At 39.8% G+C, this 22,334-nt stretch overlaps 1 protein-coding gene across 1 annotated transcript in view; it reads right to left on the bottom strand.

Annotated features, from left to right (window-relative positions):
- The window catches only part of Rnf115 (ring finger protein 115), a 66,993-nt gene that overhangs the window by 22,268 nt on the left and 22,391 nt on the right, over nt 1–22,334 (bottom strand). Inside the window, exons 2-3 of the mRNA XM_031374913.1 lie at nt 19,312–19,370; nt 15,506–15,563 (exon numbers count right to left, since the gene is read on the bottom strand). Of these exons, the coding sequence (XP_031230773.1) occupies nt 15,506–15,563; nt 19,312–19,370 (117 nt within the window). The remainder of the gene's footprint in view (nt 1–15,505; nt 15,564–19,311; nt 19,371–22,334) is intronic.

Here is a 22,334-nt window from a genome sequence, read left to right as displayed (position 1 = left end):
TGCCCAGGAGTGGTATAGCTGGGTCCTCCGGTAGTACTATGTCCAATTTCCGGAGGAACCGCCAAACAATTTTCAGCATCTTTAGCCATTTAGAGAAATACAAATCAAAACCACTAAGAAACTCTATTTCACCTGTTAGAATGGCTGTCATCAAGAAAAGAGACAACACAAACAGGACAAAGATGTGAGGATCTGAATTCAATCTCCAGAACTCTCTCTAGATAACTTATTTTTGATTATTGAACCAACCTTGCAGTCTTGGGGTAAATTCTACTAGGTCTTGATTTACGTCCCATTTTTATCTATGTTCTTTACATCTATATTTAAAAAGAGATACAGTCTGTACTTTCCTTTCAACATCTCTATTTAAGAACTGAGCTACCTTTTTATTTTTGAAAAGTACTTACACACAATTATTCACAAAGTCCCTTAACATAGTAAAACCAATTTTCTATCAAGTGTATTTCTACACCACACACACATATGTACACACAAATACACACATATGTATACACACACAATAGTACATCCTTTCACATTCCAACTATCTGTCTTAGTTACTTTTCTATTGCTATGACAAAATATTATGACCAAGGCAACTTATTAAAAAAAAGCAGTTAATTTGGAGGTCCATGGTTCCAGAGGGATAGTCTTTGACCATCATGGCAGGAAATATAGCACCAGGCAGGAATGGTCTTGGAGTAGAACCTGAGAGCTTACATCTGGTCCATAAGCACAAGGCAGAAAGAGAAAAAGACTAAGAATGGTGTGGGCTTTTTAAACCTCAAAGCACACACCCTCCTACTCTTTCTCACACTGTTCCACCTCTTTGGGAAGTCTCTGAGCTTATGGAGGCCATTCTCATTCAAACCACCACATCTCACTCCCTACAGGCTTACAGCCATACCATAATACAAAATGCACTCAATCTACCTTCCAAAATCTCCACAGTCTGTCAGTCTCATGACTGTTTAAAAATCTAAAGTCTCTTCTGAGACTCAAGGCAATCTCTTAATTGTAATCCCCTGTAAAAGCAAAAGCAAGAGCTAATCACATACTTCCAATGTACAATGCAATACACATTATCATTCCAAAAGGGAGGAAAGGAAGTGTGGTGAGGAAACACTGGACCAGAGCAAAACCGAAATACAAAAGGGAAAACCCCAAATCCTATAACTCCAAGTCTGATGTCAAAGGGCTTACTTAGACGGCTTCATCCTTCTAGCTTTGTTTGCTGACTACAACATGTGCTTCTCTCCCTCTTGAGCTGGTTCCACTCCGTTTGCAGCTCTTCTTGGCAGATATCCCACATCTCTGACATCTCTGGTACCTCAGACATCCTAGGGTCTCCAACACAATCCAGACTCTACTTTCACAACTTCATGAAATGGCTTCGCTGGTCCTCCACATGCCTAACCTTAGCATCTTTCCTTAATCATGGAGGAAGACTCCACAGTCCCTGCACTCCTGTATCTTTCATGGCTCTAAAGCCAGAACCACTATGCTGCCAAGTTCTGCTGCCTGCTTGGGATGCAGCCTTGGCCCCCTCCTGGAATTACATTCATATAAGCTTTCCTTTGTTATCGCTCTTTAGGAATAGATGATTCCTTAGGCCTTTTCTTTTCAAAGGTGGGAGTCTTGCTCTGTGGCTATCACTCCCTTTTTTCCCATTTCTCCTTATCTCTATCAGCACAAACCAAGGCCCCAACATTAAACTTCCTGGTTCTCGCTTGCTCCTCAAACAGTACATTTTAAACTTCTTTTTGCGGGGCTTTTTCATTTTCATTGTAAAAGTCTGCGTAAGAGTGATCACTAAAAGCCACACATAAATATTAGGCCATCTTGAAATCTACCAATGAAATTAGAACAAAAGTCTTCAATTTAGTCTCAGGCAAATTATTCAGATAAAGGCAACTGTAGCAACATTCTTTGCCAAATTATCACAAAAATGGTCTCTAGCTAATGTTGTTCCTCTATGAAACCTCTTGAGCAGTGCCTCCATAGTCTACACTGGCCTCAGCACCACTGTCTTCCAAACTCCTACTAGGATGGCCCATTGCAGCCCACTTACAGGCTTACAGCATTCAGCAACTTTTCTAATTCTAAGTCACAAAGTCTTCCACATTTCTCCAAACAATAGCATGGCCAGGACTGTCACAACAATATAACACTTCCTAGTACCAAGCTGTAGCTTAGTTATACCATGATCAAGGCAACTTATAAAAGAAAGCATTTAATTTGGGGACTCATGGTTTCAAAGGATTATAGTATTTACCAATCATGCCAAGGAGCATGGCAACGAGCAGGTAGGTAGTCATGGCACTAGAGCAGCAGCTGACAACTTACATCTAAGAGAGAGCTAACTGGGAACAGTGTGAGCTTTTTAAACCTCAAAGCCAGTGAACACACCTCCTCCAAAAAGGCCACACCTCCTAATCTTTCCCAGACAGTTCTACCAACTGCAAACCAAGCTTTCAAATATATGAGCCTATGGGGGTCATTCTCATTTAAACCATCACATATCCCAGCTTGTGAAGTAAGTGATGTGATTACTACGTCTTTAAAATGGCTATAGATGACACTGGACAGTAAATAGCATCAGAGTAGCTGCTCCGTGATGGTTATGGTGACTGTTGACTTGACAGAATCTAGAATTACCTAGGACGTGAGCCTCTGGCCATCCCAACAAGGTATTATATAGAGTAGGTTAATTAACGGTGGGTGGCACCATTTCATAGGCTGGGGTCCTAGATTGAATGGAAGAAAGAAACTAAACTGAGCGGCACCACCTATGTACATGTGTGTATCATAATCAGTTGCTTCAAATGCCTGCTCCAGACTTCCCCACATGGTCAACTGTGAAGTCAAGATAACCCTTTCTCCCTTAGGTGTTTCGCACAACAACAGAAAAAGTAACTAAGAAACATTTCAGGTTTATTTTTTTCTTACTTTGAACTACATGTGCACCCAAAGAGGCATTTTAGAGCTAACTCTTCAGCCAGGTTTTAGATACCTGAAACTAAAACCACATCTTCATCAAGTTTTTATTAGCAAGTGTGAAGAAGCAAGGAGATCCCATTTGTCACAAAAATAACGCTTCTACTTAGCAATGGTTAGTAGGAAGTTGAATAAAATCAGTTAAAAGCTAAAAGTATAATTTAAAAGACTTGTGCTTTAAAAGGTCTAGCTCCAGAAAATAAATTCTTCAAAAAAAAAAATTTAAAAAGCCAGGCATGGTAGTGCACCACACCTTTAATCCCAGCACTTTAGAAGCAGAAGGGAAAGATCTCTGTGAGTTTCAGGCCAGCCTGGTCTACATAGTTTCAGGCCAACTAGAACTATAAAGCTAGATCCTATCTCTAACACACACACACACACAGAGAAAGAGAGAGAGACAGAGAGACAGACAGAGACAGAGAGACAGACAGGCAGAGAGAGACAGAATTTTTTTAAAAAAATAATGTATTTTACAATAAGAAAAAGAACATTGGGTCAGTGAAAGAAAGTAAAGCTAGAGCCCTGGGGTTGCTGGAACACAGGCATTGCCGTTCACACCTGTACCTTCCCTCAGCACTATACTCAGAAGCAGGAAGATCACTGAATTCAAGGCCAGCCATTGTACATGGCAAGTTCCAAAGCAGCCTGAGCTGCTGTTCCTTGATCAGCCTCACCAAGATAAAAGGAACATAAAAATTAAACTGCTTGTAATAGCAAGAAAATAAAGGAAAAGGACACCCCCGAAATTATCTGAAGGCTAGCTACCATCATGGCAGGCTTTTTTTTTCTTTCTTTCTTTTTTTTTTTTTCTTGGTTTTTCGAGACAAGGTTTCTCTGTATAGCCCTGGCTGTCCTGGAACTCACTCTGTAGACCAGGCTGGCCTCGAACTCAGAAATCTGCCTGCCTCTGCCTCCCAAGTGCTGGGATTAAAGGCGTGTGCCACCACTGCCCAGCTTATTTTTTTGATTTTTCAAGTCAGGACTTCATTAATTAGCACTGGCTGTCCTAGATCTCACCCTGTATACCAGGCTGGCCTTATATTCAAAGATCTGCCTGCCTCAGCCTCCTGAGTGCTGAAATTAAAGGTGTATCCCACCACCATCCAGATAATTTTACTTTTTTTATCAAAGATTTATTTTTAATTATGTATATCTGTATTTAAGGATGGGTATGTACACACAAGTGTATCTGCAAATGGAGGTTAGAGGAGTCAGATCCCTCTAAAGCTAGAGTTAAAAGTGGTTGGAGCCACCCAGATGCTGGAAACCAAACCCAGGTCCTCTAGAAGAGCAGCAAGTGCTTAAACATTTAAAATGGCCTTAAATCAAAACAAGTAGATATCAACAATTTTATTTAGTTCAATCTAATGTACCTTTATATTCTTCTTGATCAACTCAGTGCTTTCTGCAGGCAAAAGGTAAGATGCCTACCACAGGTCCCAGGATGCCAAATGGAGCATGAACTGGCCTTGTGGAAGGTGCTGATGAAGCAGAACTGTCTTGCCATGCACACTTTGCGTGACAGCAGTATTTGAGGCGTAAACTTCAAGGAAAGTCAGTCTCCTGCCTCCGCATTGTTGCCTGGCACCACAAACTCAGAGATAGCCCAGATATGTCCTCGTATTTGTGTGCTAGGGGCCCACCAAGATATCATTTCTTTACAGCTAGTAAAAGAAAATTCGGACATTGCTCTCTGACCTTCACCAATGTTCCAAAGTCCTAGTCAAACCCAGGCTTGGAATGTTCAGCCATCCAAACTAATTGCCCCCAGCATTGTGGGTAGGGCACTGAAACTCACAGAATGAGAGACTTATCCCAGGACAAGGTCAAGTAAAATCCTCATTCTCAGTCATGTACTACAGCTGAACCACTCCTAAGAATTAGCAAGAGACTGTCTCTACTTCCCCAAAAGATTAGCATAGTGGGCGTTTTACCTAAGATGGGTGGGACCTTAATCTGAGAGAGTGTGTGTGTGAGAGAGACAGTCTACAACATTGAGCATTCTAGATTCAGCATTCGAGAGTCTACATACAACATTCGGACTTGCTCACACTCGGACGAGAACCAGAACTTAGGTGGACTAGGGCTTAGATTCATGCAGTCCGTAGCCCCCCCCACTCCTCGGGCCCAGAGCGCTTGGGCCCGGGGAGGTGCAACACCAGTCGAGATTCAAGAGATTGAACATTCAAGATTCGAACATTCAACATTGAAGATTCAAGATTCGAGCCTCTACCCTCCTGCCCAGCACATGCGGCCCGAGCCCGGCTCGGAGCCCAGGGGTGCTGCACCAGTCCAGAGGAGATGGCTGCTGTTTTAGACCTAGTGTGTTTTAGGTGGCCTCAGATGTACCTCGACTACTGAGCTGCCAGATTTTTCATTTCTCTTTTACACTGATTGTAAAAGCCTCATGTCATTTTTAAAGAAATACACTCAGACCTTATACTACTCATGTCTAGTCTGTTTGTCAAAGCCGAATCCCGTACACACCTGGTCAGAACCCATCGTCCCGCGGAACAAGGGACCCCGTAAGAAACCCCAGTCCGTGGCACTGTCTCACAAATGCTGGCCTCCCCTACCTACCTCACACCACTCCAGTGCTTGCTGACTACACACAGAAACTATCAACCACAATGGTGAAGTTCAAGAACCTGACCTCTCATCTCCACTTCCAACCTCTTTGCTCATTCCTTTTCATTACCACAGGAATGAAGTATCTGGTTGGTGTGTAGCAAGTGCCTAATGGTTGCCAATTATATTTCTCCAGTAGATAGTTACGGTATTAGGAAGCTGCATAAGTGAAGGAAAAAAAATTTAGTGTGATTCTAAGCATGTGTGCCTACCCCACAGCCTGCCTAACTCTCAGATCGTTTGTCGTATATAAACTTAGGGCATCCATGTGATCACAGTCCAACTGAGTTGTCCAATTAGGTTCAAGAAAAATAATTTTTAAAAACTTGAGAATTATTTTTAAGTGTATGGGTGTTTTGCCTGCATTTACAGCTGTGCACCAATGTGTGCAATACTCAAAGAGTCCAGAAGAAGACACCCAATCCCCCTTGGAACCGGTCACATCTCCCTGTACAGAACTCCCCTGCAGGTGCTGGGAACTGAACCATGGTCCCCTGGAAAAGCAGTCAGTGCTTCTAACCACTTAGCTGTCTTTCCATCTATCTGGTTGCTATGTTTTATTTCTTAGTATGTTCTAGACTCAGGAAGGCAAGAAATAAGTATATATAATTTCATGACCAACCATCATACAACTAGACATTTCTAACATAGAATAATAGTTTAATAAAAATAGTATAAGCATAAAAAAGATGCAGTCATAAAATATAGATTAACATATGATAATTCATAAAAATATATGACAAAGAGAGCAAAACCCTAAGTAAATTTTAAAAAGTAAAATTATAAAAGAGTAAGCTCAATAATTGTAACTGAAAAGTTATGAGGCACACACAGGAGAAATGGTTAAGTACTATGCCAAAGAAAAATTTAAGCAAGAATAAAATAATGAGAATATGGGAGATTTTTAATTTTTATAAAACTTTCTTATGCCTTTAACCCCAGCACTCAGGAGGCAGAGACAGAAGCAGGCAGATCTCTGAGTTCAAAGCTAACCTGGTCTATCTACATAGTTGCAGAACAACAAGAGCTACATAGTTAAGATCTGTTTTTTTAAAAGAAAAAAGAAAAAAAGGAAAAGAAAAGAAAAAGAAAACCTGCTTAATGTTATTTTATCTTTCAGTACTTATGTCACAGTATATCAAGAAGGAATCTGAAGTAATACAAATACAAATATTCTTTTCAGTTTCTTGTTTGTCTGTCTTTTCTGAGATCCACTTGCCTCTACCTCCCTAGTGCTAAGATTAAGAGCACAGGCCATCAACCACCCAGCAAATGGAGATATTCTTAATACTTTAGCACCTTTGTTTATACACCATGATTTTATATTATAAACTGCTCAGAGCATCCTGTCCTCTTGCGCATACCTAGAAGCTCTTACTTTCAGAAAATCTGAGGCAGCAGCTATAATCAATTCACTCAATCTGTGTCTTGGACTCTGACTCCCTCTCTCTCCCTCTCCCTTCCTTCCCCTCTCCTCACTCCACCTCTCTGTGGTTCAGTATGCATGCATGTGTGCTTACTTGCATGCATACATTTGTTTGTGCACATATATACATATTTTGTAGACTTACACTAAGCCTTACACCTCTAGCCTCAAAGGCATTCTTGCATGTAGTACAACCAATTTAAGCTTATCCCCAACTAGCTTACAAATAAATAAGACTCAGACTATAGTCATTTTATTTGGCTTTGACAATTACCATGGGGGTAACCCCTATTCTACACTTCTAACTGCAGGCCTCCCCAATGGTGTTCCCCCGTTCCTTGCTGTTTCTCCTGACCATGTGTACATCATCCATCTCCCCTTATGGTGGCTATCTCTCTCTCCTCCCTCTTCTTCCTCCTTCTCCCCCTGGTCTCCCTCCTCCAACAAAGTTACTCCAACCCCACATACTTCTAATTCCTCCAGTAATAGGCTATTGCCAATTTTATTTAGCCAGTATTAATAGAAGTTTCAGAGTGAGAGGCCATTGCTATTCTGAGACTCTGCTAATAAAAAACTAAAGCAAGGAGCTCAGTTACCCAGGGATACATTGCTTACTTGAAAGCCCCTGACTAACACCTGGTGACATCTGCTCTCAAGAGTCAGCTTGGAGGCTTCTTAGATTCACTCTCCACTACCTCTCACATGTTACTCACGTATTGTTGCTCTGTAACTAAGCCTCTGCCTGTCTTCTTTCCCAGCTACCCTCCCAACTCCATCCTCACTTGAAAGACAAATAAATAAGTATTAAGTATTTTGAAATTTTTCTTGGACTAAGCTTTTTCTAATATATCCATTTAGGGCAGCCAAGAGATGGCTCAGCAGTTAAGAACACTGGCTGTTTTTCCAGAGTCCCTGGTTTCACACACATGGCAGCTCACAATTGTCTGTAACTCTTGTTCCAGGAGATCCAACACCCTCACTCAAACTTATTGACAGGCAAAACACCAATGCACATGAAATAAAAATAAAGAAAAAATTAAAATTCAGCTAATTATAGAAAATAGTTTCTTCATTATCTAAGCAACTGACTAAAGAAAAACACAGATGCAAGAGGTTCCCAGGACCCAACAGGGATGATATCAGCCGAAATACCCATCAAAGAGGAGATAGAACCTGTAGAGAGCGCATCAGTGATTAGGAACAGCCCCCGGTTGAGGGATGGGGCCACCCATCCATCTCAAAAATATTAACTCAGAATTGCTCCTGTCTAAAGGAAATGCAGGGACAAAGAGTGGAGCAGAGACTGACGGAAAGGCCATCTTAGGGACTGCCCCACCTAGGAATCCATCCCATCTGCAGACACTATTGCTAAAGCCAAAAAGCACTTGCTGACAGGAGCCTGGTATAGCTGTCTCCTGAGAGGTTCTGCCAGACCCTGACCAATATAGATGCGGATGCTCTGCAGCCAACCATGGCTCTGAGCACAGAATGGAGGAGGAGTTAGGGAAAGGACTGAAGGAGTTGAAAGGGTTTGCAACCCCATAGGAAGAACAACAATATCAACCAACCAGATCCCTCAATGCTCCCAGGGACTAAACCACCAACCAAAGAGTACAGATGGAGGGACCCACAGCTCCATAAGCATATGTAGCAGAGGATGGCCTTGTCTAGCATCCCGGGGAGGGGAGAGCCTTGGTCCTGTGGAGACTCAATGCCCAGTGTAGGGGGATGCTAGGGTGGTAAAGCAGGAGTGGGTGGGTAGGTGAGGAAGCACCCTCATAGAAGCAGGGGGGATGAAGGATGGGTTAGGGGGTTTTCAGAGGGAAAAACTGGGAAGGGAGACATTTGAAATGTAAATAAATAACCAATTAAAAAAAAAAACAGAAAAATCAAATACAAGCCCATGGTAAAATAACCAATTAGAACATGAAAAGTAACCTTCCGGTCTGGTCCAGTGCCCTGAGCAGACCTGGGGCACAGCCTCCACAGCCAGTCTCACAAAACCCAGAGGAAGGTCCACTCCCAGGCACTCTAACACAACCAGGATCATAGGATCAGAGGTGAGGAGGATACAACATCTGCCCCAACACTGGGAGTAACTGGGACCAGCAGGAACCAGGCACCCAGAAACTTGGCCCGACCAGTGGCACGGGTTCCTTTTGGTTTGAGCTGGTGCACTGGGAAGACTTTGGGCATGTCCCACAACACCCAGAGGAAGCTCCACTCCCAGGCTCTCTAACAATGCACCCGATCTCCAGATCTCCGGATCTCAGAGGCAGCTTGACTCCCAAGAGCTCTGACACACCCAGGATCTCAGGATCACAAGATCCCAGAATCACAGATCACAGAGACAGCTGACCTCTGAGGAGCTCTGACACAACCAGGATCCCAGGAAGGAAAGGCTCCAGTCAGATATAGCAAGGACAAGTAGCACTAGAGATAATCAGATGGCAGGAGGCAAGCATAAGAAAACAAGCAACAGAAACCAAGGTTACTTGGCATCATCAGAACCCAATTCTCCCACCATAGCAAGTCCTGGATACACCATCACACCTGAAAAGCAAAATTTGGACCGAAAATCATTTCTCATGATGGTGATAGAGGACTTTAAGAAGGACATAAATAACTCCCTTAAAGAAATACAGGAGAATAGAAGCCTGTCTTAGTCAGGGTTTCTCTTCCTGCACAAACATCATGACCAAGAAGCAAGCTGGGGAGGAAAGGGTTTATTCAGCTTACTTCCACATTGCTGTTTATCACAAAGGAACTCAGGACTGGAACTCAAGCAGGTCAGGAAGCAGGAGCTAACGCAGAGGCCATGGAGGGATGTTCCTTACTGGCTTGCTTCCCCTGGCTTGCTCAGCCTGCTCTTTTATAGAACCCAAGACTTCCAGCCCAGGGATGGCACCACCCACAAGGGGTCCTCCCACCTTGATCACTAATTGAGAAAATGCCTTACAGCTGGATCTCATGGAGGCCTTTCCTCAACTGAAGCTGCTTTCTCTGTGATAGCTCCAGTTTGTGTCAAATTGACACAAAACCAGCCAGTACTAAGCCCTTAAAGAGGAAACACAAAAATCCCTTAAAAAATTACAGGAAAACACAATCAAAGAGGCAAAAAAAAATGAACAAATCCATCCAAGATCTAAAAATGGAAATAGAAACAATAAAGAAATCAGAAAGGGAGACAACCCTGGAGTTGGAAAACCTAGGAAAGAGATCAGGAGTCATAGATGCAAGCATCACCAACAGAATACAAGAGATAGAAGGGAGGGGCTGGAGAGATGACTCAGCGGTTAAGAGCACTGACTGCTTTTCCAAAGGTCCTGAGTTCAATTCCCAGCAACCACATGGTGGCTCTCAACCATCTGTAACGGGATCCAATGCACTCTTCTGGTGTGTGTCTAAATTCAGAGACAATGTACTCATATAAACAAAAATAAATAAATCTTTAAAAAAAGAGAGAGAGAAAGAGAAGGGAAACTACCCTCTAGAAAAGGCAATAAAGACAATTTTCAACAAACCCAAAAGAAGATAGCCACATAAACACAATCCCACCTCTAACAACAAAAATAACAGGAATTAACAATCACTTTTCCTTAATATAACATCAATGGACTCAATTCCCCCAAAAAGACAGACAAATAGACTGGGTAAGTAAACAGGGCCTAGCATTTTGCTGCATACAGTGACAAAGACAGACACTACCTCAGAGTAAAAGGTTGGAAAACAAAATTTCCAAGCAAATGATCCCAAGAAACATGCTGGAGTAGCCATTCTAATATTGAATAAAATCAACTTTCAACCAAAAGTTATCAAAAAAGATAAGGAAGGACACTCCATACTGGTTAAAGGAAAAATCTACCAAGGTGAACTCTCAGTTCTGAACATCTATGCTCCAAATGCAAGGGCACCCACATTCATAAAAGAAACTTTACTAAAGCTTAATGCATACATTGCAGCACACACAATAATAGTGGGAGACTTCAACACCCCACTCTCAGCAATGGACAGATCATGGAAACTGAAACTAAACAGAGACACAATGATACTAACACAAGTTATGAACCAAATGGATCTAACAGATATTACAGAACATTTTATCCTAAAGCAAAAGAATATACCTCCTGGTACTGTCTCCAAAACTGACCATATAACTGGCCACAAAACAAGCCTTAATAGATTCAAACATGCACCCTATCAGATCATCACAGACTAAGGTACCCTATCAGATCACCACAGACTAAGGCTGTCTTAAATACCAACAAAAACAACAGAAAGCACACATACACATGGAAGCTGAACAACACTCTACTCAATGATAACTTGGTCAAGGAAGAAATAAAAGAAATTAAAGGCTTTTTAGAATTTAATGAAAATGAAGACACAAAATACCAAAACTTATGGGACACAATGAAAGCAGCAGTAAGAGGAAAACTCATAGCTCTAAGTGCCTCCAAAAAGAAACTGAAGAGAGCTTACACTTAACAGCACACCTAAAAGCTCTAGAACAAAAAGAAGCAAATCCACCCAAGAGGAGTAGACTGCAGGAAATAATCAAACTCAGGGCTGAAATCAACCAAATAGAAACAAAAAGAACTATATAAAGAATCAACCAAAAAACCAGGAGCTGATTCTTTGAGAAAAATCAACAAGATAGATAAACCTTTAGCCAGACTAACCAGAGGACACAGAGACAGTATCCAAATTAATAAAATCAGAAATGAAAAGGGAGACATAACAACAAAATATATCCTAAAATAATTATTCTGTTTGTTGAATATTAACAGTTGAAAATATTAAAATCATGTTCTATAAACATCATGGAAATATTATTGATAATTTTCTCACTGTGCTTGAAATTAGCATTTTCTTAATGTTTAACTTCAAAGAGATTTTGCTATTTTGAAATTTTTAAAATATTCTTACTGATAAAATAATTTCTCTCCTAGATACACTGATAATCTTTTTTAAGGAAACTGATTATTAAACAATATACACAGATATATAATGCGTTTTAAATACGCTCTCACTATGTCAGGTGAAATCATATAAGGGTTTTGAATACATTTCTTAATGATTTATTCTTAATATTTTATGTTTTTTTTTACTATTCTTAACTCCCAAAGAATATTTTGTATGTTTTGAAACAGTTTAGTACTCAACATTAGATATAGGATCCTCAGTTATGGATAGTATTAAATATTCATTAATGATATTTTTAGGGTATGAAAGGATATGAATATAAAAGTTCAACAAATTCTTATGTATTATTTGATTCTCAAAATACTCAATATTATTAATATGTTTGATGTATACATGCATTTAAATAATAAAAAATTTATAAAAATAAATAAATGAATAAATAAAAGCAAACCTTAGTCCTCAAAAAAAGAAAAAGAATAAGGAAAATAAGTGTTGGTGCTCTATGTAACTGTATTTCTAAGTCTAAGCCATTTTTGTCTCCAGGGACATGGATATAAAAACATATAGCTTAAGAATACTATTTTGGGGCCGGGCATGGATATAAAAACATATAGCTTAAGAATACTATTTTGGGGCCGGGCAGTGGTGACACATGCCTTTAATCCCAGCACTTGGGAGGCAGAGGCAGGTGGATTTCTGGATTTCTGGATAGCCTGGTCTACAGAATGAGTTTCAGTACAGCCAGGGCTACACAGAGAAACCCTATCTCGAAAAACCAAAAAAAATAAAATAAATAAATAAATAAATAATAATAATAATATTTTGAGACAGTTTGGTTTTTTTTACAGCTTTTTTAAAAATCTAAATCCCTTCTCCATGAAGTGTACTCATGGCTCTAATCTATCAGCCCCTTCCTTAAGACAGATATATTGGGGGTCTATATACCAAGCATGTGCTGTTAACATCCTATGAAGTACAAATTTCCATTCCCCCCCATATTCTCCCAAGGAAACAGACAGGCACAGAAGTGTAAGGAATTCTGTCGCAGTTACACAGTTAGGCTGCATACCTACGGTACAGACTCCAGGACCTTGGTTCTAGAATCTGTCACTGAGTATGATCCTCCTTCCACTGTACTTCTACATACGCCCCCACAGGACGGCTGGCACACTCCTGTATCTGTGTCTCTCCACCCACTTTCTGTGCTTAAACTTGCTTTCCAACTACACTGAAATACTATGCAGGCAAGGCAACCAGACATGCACTTCCTGCCCCTACTTGTATTAGAAGCAATGTGTATAAAAAGTTCTCACCTAATTCTTCAAAAACCTTGGGAATCTCAATAATATTATTATAAAGACATTTTTCCAGTTATTAAATACAAAACATCATTTTAAAAGAAACAAGTTAACCCTCAGTAGACAAAGGCAGATGGACCTCTGGGAGATGAATACAGCCTGGTCTATAAGAGTAAGTTCCAGGACAGCCAGAGCTATGTAGGGAAACACTGTCTTGAGAAAAGAAAAAAAGAAAAGAAAGAGAAAGAGAGAAAATTAAATACTGAGGCATGGTGACAAGAAAACTCTACTGAGGGAAAACTGGTTATGATGACACCTTACTACAAAGCCTGTCACTGCTAAGGAACATGAACTCACAACCAAGACTTCTGCAAAATTAATACCTGAAGGGTAGCCCAGCCCATAGTGTCAGATCTAGTCCTACTAAATTTAGAATGCTGATCACATATACTTTCCGTCTTACTCAATGCATTTCCTCCTCGTGAATCATACATACAAAACTGACAGATCCATCTATTTCCACTTCTAAAAGAGAACCAATGCTTAAAGAAAATCAAGGGAAGTTTCATCTGCACATGCACAATCAGGAACAGGCTGTGCTACCAGAAATAGCACACCCTGGGAAATGCTAACATCAAGAAGACTGCCAGGCTCACACAGAGTAGATAGACTTTAAATGCTTCTCAATCTATCAACAAGAAAACACAAATGAGTGTTCAAAATATGATCTGTCTGGAGTCAGGCTCACATCAACTCATCTTAAAGCAGTTAAGAACTGACTAAAAATCTTAGAACTAGATGTTAGCAATTACTATAGCCATAAACAAAAGGAAACATCCTAACACAATTCTTGACTATAATGTCATCAACAAGGGAGGGAGATACATTTACATCTTAAGATAATTTTCAAAAAAAGAAAAGTTCAGTGATTTATGGATTAACCATGATTCTAAAATAAAAGGGAATTCTAACTATGGGATTTAACATTAAAAAATTGTTTTGGTCATATATCAGCTTTCAGCACCCGAAAGCTGTGTGGCAACAGAGAGACATAAGTAAAAGAAGAAAGTAAAAGTGTTTGCTGTCCAATGAGCTGGGTTTTCCCATCTGGGAAACAGTCTCTAAACAACTACAAGCACGGAGTATGAATGTCACTGAACTATGTACTTAAAAACAGTTTAAGAACTAGGCATAGCAGCACATGTCTAAAGTCTCAGTTTCTCCAGAGGCTGAAGCAGTTGGATCAGTTGAGCTCATGAGTTTAATACAAGCCAAGGCAATATAGTGAAACGTTATGAAACCCCTTCTCTAAAGAAAGAAGAGGTTCAAACAGTTACACAAGCCAAAAAGAAAGAGGTCAATGAAAAGCTAAAGTACTTTGAATTGGAAAATAAATGGCATTAAAAGACAATAACTAATGTCCTAGTACTCTGTTTTCAAATAATAATTCAGAGTTTTGATTTTCTAACTGAGTTGGTGCCATATGCCTATGAATCCTAGCACCTGGGATGCTGAGGCAGGAGGAAATATGGTTTCAAGGTCAACCAATGTTACATAGTGAGTATGAAGCCTGCCTGGACCATATAGTGAAGCCTGTCTTAGGGGCAAAGGGGGTGAGGGGTTGGGGGTAAAAGAGACAGAGACAGAGACACAGAGTGAGACAGAGAGAGGGAAAGAGAGAGTAAGAGGGAGAGGCAGGGGGAAGAGAGAGAACTCATATTTAATACATGGATGCTACATTATACAAAAGAATAGAAGTTAATTAGTTAAGGGTCCCATCTTAGGAATATGAAAGGCTATAAATATACTTATTTCACAGCAAACTATCATGTTAACAAAAGGTAAATTCTAGAAACTAGTATTATACAATGTTGTTTTAAAACAGCTTTATTGCATTTGGGTAATAAGTCATCAGGGCTGCCAATGCAGTGGAGACTATAGCACCGATGCTCTGCAAACATCACAAGCTTTTAATTCATATACAGAAAGCAGCAGCAAAAAAAGAAAACACAACCAGGTTTGCAGCAGGATATTTTAAAGGCTATGACTTTTTCCTCAGAAGAAACATGCCAAACCCTCAGCTACTGAGGACACAGATCTCTCCAGGGTACCCTTGACTGCAATCTCCTTACACATCGCCCTCCGTGATGCTGTACTAGGTGGTTGGTTATCTGTCACTTTAATCCCCAGCCACATCCTAAGCAATCTCTACAGTCAAAGGAAAACTTACCTCTGCAAAATGTGTCGCTGTGCTATTGTCTGTCCGGCTTCCACCACCACCTAAAAAACTAAAGAGAAAAGTAATGGTGGTGACTCTATTCCCAGGGATGAGCTCCCTCCCTTCCCAGAAGCTAAATATAGGACAGGCCAAATGAGAGCAAAGCTCAATGAGGAAAATCACTCATCCCAGCAGGACGCCTGCCAGAGACACCACCTCTATAAGGTGCCTTAACAAATAAAACAGTAAGAGAGGCAAAATGCCTCCAACTGGCATACCAAACAACAAAATCAAGTGGTTCTCAAGTGAATTAAAGTTACATCAAACAGAAGCTTAGAGAGAGGGTCATTGCACAGAGAGAAGGACTCACAGCCAGTAACATAATTCAAAGTTAGCCTAGCCAAGAAAGAAAAGTAAATATGTATCCTCAAAGAGTCTAAGAAAACAAAAATATTTAGACAACTGAGGTTGATATCTTCTGGAATTACTAAATGTATACATACTACAAAGGGCCTGGTCTAGATTAGCAGATTAGAAAGAACTCAGCACTGCTTCTTCTTTGAATAGGTTATCCTATTCTTAGATTATCCTACCCAGCCTTCAGGGCTACCTCATCCACGAACTGCTTCTGACCTCACCAACCCAGTATGACTCCTCCAAATCCCTCTGCGCTGACTCAGGTTCTAAGTTCTACCTGGTAGCTAGAATTTGCCTCAACCATCTCAACTCTTTGCTCCTTTCATAAATATAAGCTGGAAGGCCAAAAACTTCATTTTATACATATATACATTTATTATTTGTCAGATGTCAACTTTGAAAACCTTGTGATGGCATATCCTATACCTGCAACTGCAAAATAAAAGTTGCTGAATTAATAGCACATGTCTAACTGATAAAATACCTCTTTTCATGGACCCAGAAGAACAGAAAGAAACTAAATCCTACTACCCATATGAAATTTGCAGAGAAGAAACTGGCTAGCACTTTTTAAAGGGAAGAAAGAACTGAGTCACAAAAACCTGCTAGAAAGCTCTTTCAGCAACAAACACAAGCATACATCCTAATCATAAAGCTTTGAACTACTTTGAGCTTCCAGATTATAATACTATCCCAGGCACTGCACTGAGCTCACTGAGGGAACAAACACACCTTAGTCTAAAATCAAAGCAAATATTGTTCTTTCTGCACTTGTCTCAAGCCTTACTCTGATGAGAAACCATTTGAACTTGTGTTTAAGAGGTTAAAAATAGTTTTAAAAAATAACTTTAATTATGCAATACCTATACTAAATAAATAATTGAACTACTAGATTATAAAATGCATGGCTATATAGATATTTTATTGCCCAAACCTAACAGATTTCTAAGGATCATCTTTCTTAAGTTGTGTGGTTGTTGGTAGTGGTGGTGGTGAAGTGTGTCTTCTTTTTGAGACATGGTCTGAGCTCATAGTTCAAACTTGCCCTGAACTCATTATGTAGCCCAAACTAGTTCTTCTGCACCTTAAGAGTAAAAGAACTAAGCACAGAGAAGACATAATAAGAACAACAATTTTCTAATAAATTTTACAAAAATTAAGAAAATTTACAACATGTCCTCTAGAATGTGTGGAAGCAGGTGGGGCCCAGTATCTTATATTTACATGCAAAGACTTCATCATATTGATTTATTTTTCTGGTATTAGGGTTGAGCATAAGGCCCCATACAAAACAGGCAAACATATCTACCACTGAACCACATTTTCTCTTTTAACTTTTTCTCTAGAGACCAGATCTAAGTGCCCAGGCTGGCCTGAGAACTTTATAGCCCAGGCAAGCCTCATGATCATATACTCATCCTGCTTCTGCTTCTGAGTAACTACAATTTCTAGCTTGCAATATCAGGCTCAGCTTCAATAAATTTTTACTATTCACTATTAATCACTGCAATTGCTAAGTACTAAAGTCAGCAAAAACTTACAAATTTTATAAAAGGGAATAATAATTCATTGCCTGTAAGATTCTGAGTCTAAGAATAAGAATGTTTTTCTCTTTAAAAACACTGATCTCGACAGGCAGTGGTGACGCACGCCTTTGATCCCAGCACTTGGAAGGCAGAGGCAGGTGGATTTCTGAGTTCGAGGCCAGCCTGGTCTACAGAGTGAGTTCCAGAACAGCCAGGACTACACAGAGAAAACCTGTCTCAAAACAAACAAACAAACAAACAAACAAACAAACAAAAACCAAATCACTGATTTCACCAGGCAGCAGTGGCACACACCTTTAGTCCCAGTGCTCCAGAGGCCTTTGAGTTTGAGGCCAGACTAGTCCATAGAGTTAGTTCCAGGACAGTCAGGTTTTGAGGGGAAAAAAGGGGAGGGGTCTCAAAAAAAGAAAACAAAAAAACCCCCACAGACTTCATTCAAAACTCACAATATTTACTTTTGAATAGTTGTCACCACTAGGATCTATACAGGACAGTCTTGGACCTATATAGGCACAAATATAAGAATAAAAATAGAATCCACAGAGTTCATAGTAACCTGCCAAAAAAGTATCTAGATTTTAGCTAGTCATTATAGGCAGGTATAACTGCACTTTGTATAACAGTTCTCTATGTCTAAAGAAATCAGAATTCCATTTTAAAACTTAGGAGAACATCCATTAGTCACTCCCCTACACCCAGTACACTCTTTATTCAACACATGCAGAGCATAAGAGCTTAAGTATTTGAGGCAATTATAACAACACACACACAAAAAAAAATCCCAAGTTAGCATGCTATCCACACACTACTAATTTTGCTGTCATGCTAATCTTACAGGCATAATGCTGGCATTGTTAAAGCCAAAACTGTTACACCAACATTCAAGTGTTTGTACCAAACTAGATCCCATGCCATACATTGTCCCAGAAGCTCCAACTCATTTACACATATAATCATCAACAATTAGAACAGTAAAACTAACAGTACATACTTTAAAATGTGTAGTTTTTCCTGGGTGTGGAAGAGACCTTCAACTTTAGATTCTGCCAACAGCAATGTAAGGGAATTATGAACTGGCATAAAGCTACAAAGTCACTCCAAGATCATTTTAAGCACTTTATATTTTGTCAAATTGTCAAATGCTAGAATTAAGTGATTATAGTTTTATTCATAAAAAAATAAGAAATATATTACCACTTGGAGAAAATATTTCCTCTTTTTATCAATATTATACCTTTACCAAGCCAAGAAAACAAACCCAAATATTAATATTAGAGCAGCAAGATGGCAGTCTGACAACAGTGACCTTCATCTGAACCAGGGGCCTCTGGCTCCTCAAGGCAGAGCAACAACTCAGTTTCCCAGGTTAGAACAGACTGTTGGCCTTGTTAGCATCCTTATCAGAAGTCACTCCATAGCCCATCAAATATATGCATCAGCAATTTAACTTCCAGCAACAAAGTAGTCGCTAAAAGTTAATTAGAAATCTAAGAGGACCTCCAAAGAAGCAAACGAAAACTTAGTAAGTTTCCTTTGATATGGCTACAGGGGTTTTCTAAATGTGATGCAATCAGGAGGGAGCGGTAGATAAATTCATATCATCACATTGATTTCCAAATTTTCTTTCCTTTCCATCTCCTGTTCTCTTCTCCTCGTGTACATGTTTGTATGTGTGTTTGTGTATGTGTGTATGAGTGTGTGTGTATGTGTGTGTGTGTGTACACATTCACATAGTCTCTTCTCCCAGGAGAGGGTAAGCTACAAAACAAATTCCTTCTATTCCACTCAGTCAACACGAAGGGAAAACAGTTTCAGTTCTAGAAAGTTTGGTTTACCCATAAGCTTATACAATACCTGGAATCATCTGTCACTTCCTCAATAAAGCCTGATTCACATCTGGGACATATATATTCCTATAAAAGAAAAGAATTAAGTAAATAGAAGTTTTTCATTTCATTAGGAATCTAAGCATGTGGCTTTAGAATATCATGAAGCACAAAAGCTAATGATCAGCTAGCAAGATGACTCAGAAGGTAGAGGAACTTTGCTGCCTGATGATCTGAGTTTAATCCCCGGAACCCACACAGCAGAGGAGAACAGACTTCCTACAAATTGTCCTCTGACCTCCATACTTGTGCCATTTCATGCACATACCTACAAACACAATAAGTAAATAAACAAAAATGTAATAAAAACTTTAAACATTTTTAGATGTATTTATTTATGCTTATGGGTATTTTGTTTGTACGTGTATCTGTGCACCAAATGTGTGTCTAATGCCATGAGATCCAAAGAGGACAGTGAATCCCCTGGAACTAGTTACTGATGGTTGTGAACCATAGATGCTAGACACTGAGTCCAGGCCTTTCAAGAGCAACATGTGCTATTAACCATTGGGCCATCTCTCCAGCCCCATTTAAAAAAAAAAAAATTAAAGCTGGTTTTGAACTGTATGTACTTGCCAGGTAGTGATGGCATACACCTTTGATCCCAGCATTCAGGAGGGAGAGGCAGATGGATCTGAGTTCGAGGCCAGCCTGGTTTCCAGAGTGAGTTCCATGAAAACCAGGGCTACAAAGAGAAACATATCTTGAAAAACAAAAAATGAAATGAACAAAAGAAAGAAAGAAAGAAAGGAAAGGAAGGAAAGAAAGGGAGGAAAGAAAGGAAGGAAAAGGAAAAACATGTATATACTTGCTAATTTCCAGGCTGTTTTGTTTTCTAATATACTCTAGAAATAAAGAACTTCATAAGATATTTACAGAATGGTTTCATAACTACCTAAGTGGTTCTCCTTGAGAGAATAAGAGGGAGGAAGTGTTGCAGATTTCACTTTCTTTGGTTGTTTCTGTTTGTTTTGTTTTTAATTTGGGACAATTTGCATTTCTTTCTTTTTTAATGTTTTTGGTTTGTTGGACGAATGATCACAAAAACTGGGTGTTTGGTGTCCTGGTTAGTTTTATGCCAACTTGACACAAACTAGAGTCATCAGAGAGGAGTCTCAGTTAAGAAAATGGCTCTATGGGACTGGGCTGTGGTGGAGCCTATGGGGTATTTTCTTGATTAGTGATTGATGGGGGAAGGCCCAGCCTAGTATAGGTGGTGCCACTCCTGGACTGGCGATCCTGGGTTCTATAAGAAAGCAGACTGAGCAAGCCATGGGGAACAAGCTAGTAAACAGCTCCTCTCCATGGCCTCTGCATCAGTTCCTGCCTCCAGGTTCCTGCCCTGAGAGCTCACATCTGCTGAGAGCTCCTCATTCTTCAGCCTTTCAAATGTTCAGATTAAAGACATAAGCCAAATAGATTTCCTAATATATTTTCTGGGTAGCAGTGGTTCCATGTGAAATGTAATATTCTCAGTTCTTTAAGGAATAAGAATTCAAATAACTGGGGATGGTGTGATGGCTCTGCAAGTAAAGGCACTTGCCATATATCTTAGTTTTCTACTGCTGTGACAAAACACCAATACTAAGGCAACTTACGGAAGAAAGTATTTAACTGGGTTGGTGGTTTCAAAGGGTTAGACTCCAGGATGGCAGAGCAGAGGCATGGCAACAGGTAAAGCTGAGAGCTCACATCGAGATCCACAAACAGGAGACAGAAAAAAATTAACTCAAAATGGCCAAGTCTTTTGAAACTTCAAAGCTGGCCAGCAGTGACTTACTTCCTCCAGCAAAGCTACATCTCCTAATTCTCCCAAAGAGGCTCCAACTGGAGCCCAAGCATTCAAGCACATGCCTCTATGAGGGCATTCTCATACAAAACACCACAGCACACAAGCTGGGCAACCCTCAATTCTATTCCAGAAAGCCACATGAACGTGAAGGGGAACCTATTCCACAAAGGAGCTCCACCTCCACATATGTGCCCCCAACGCAATAATAATAAATACAATGCTTCTTAAAGGATTTTAAATAACCAAAACAGCACCACTAATTAGTTTCTAATTATCCTCCAATGATAAAGTTTTCTTTGAAAAAAGTCTCAAAGTTTGGGGCTAAGAAAGAATACACCTTAGAGACTACTTATAGTTTTTGCAAGTTTAATCTATTCAAATATACCTGAGAAAGGAATTTTCAACTAGTTCCTTGTTCCATCTACTTTCTGAACACTAAGCTTGATTGATCTGCGGTAGATATAGTTGTTACTAGCTCAAAAGAAAAGAATAGTAACTCAAATATCCAAACAGTTTAAAAGTGATGAAGCAATTTCTCTCAAGATTAATTTGATGAGGAGTCAGTCAAATCAAGAAACAGTAATATTTTGTAAAATAAGTGGCTTAACAAGCACTGGACAAAGGAACAAATACTAGACTTTGTCTTGAGGATCCAGAGAAGGTTATTTCTTTTTTTTTTTTTTTTTAAATTTGATGTGGAACTTCACAGGTTCTGTTTCAAATGCCAATTCTTTTTTCTTTTAAAGATTTATTGATTGATTGATTGATTATAAGTACACTGTAGATGTCTTCAGACACATCAGAAGATCCCATTACAGATGGTTGTGAGCCACCATGTGGTTGCTGGGATTTGAACTCAGGACCTCTGGAAGAGCAATCAGTGCTCTTAACCACTGAGCCATCTCTCCAGCCCTAGAGAAGGTATTTCTAAAACAGAGATCTAAGATATTAATCTATGCCAAGAAGAAAATTATGTATGTAGGACTGTAGTGATTAAAAAAAAAAAAATAGCACTTGTGAGTCAGGCATGGTGGCCCAGGCCTTTAATCCCAGCACCAGGGAGGCAGTAGCAGCAGGAATCTATGACTTTAAACCCAGCCTGGTCTATGTCTACATAGCAAGTTCCAGATGAAGGTACATAGTGATACCCTATCAGAAAAGAAGAGAAGAAGAGAGGAGAGGAGAGGGGAGGGAAGGGG

Source organism: Mastomys coucha, unplaced genomic scaffold (assembly GCF_008632895.1).
Source record: "Mastomys coucha isolate ucsf_1 unplaced genomic scaffold, UCSF_Mcou_1 pScaffold16, whole genome shotgun sequence".
Taxonomy (NCBI): domain Eukaryota; kingdom Metazoa; phylum Chordata; class Mammalia; order Rodentia; family Muridae; genus Mastomys; species Mastomys coucha.
Note: the sequence above shows the minus strand (reverse complement) of the source record. Positions and strands in the feature narration are given on the sequence as shown.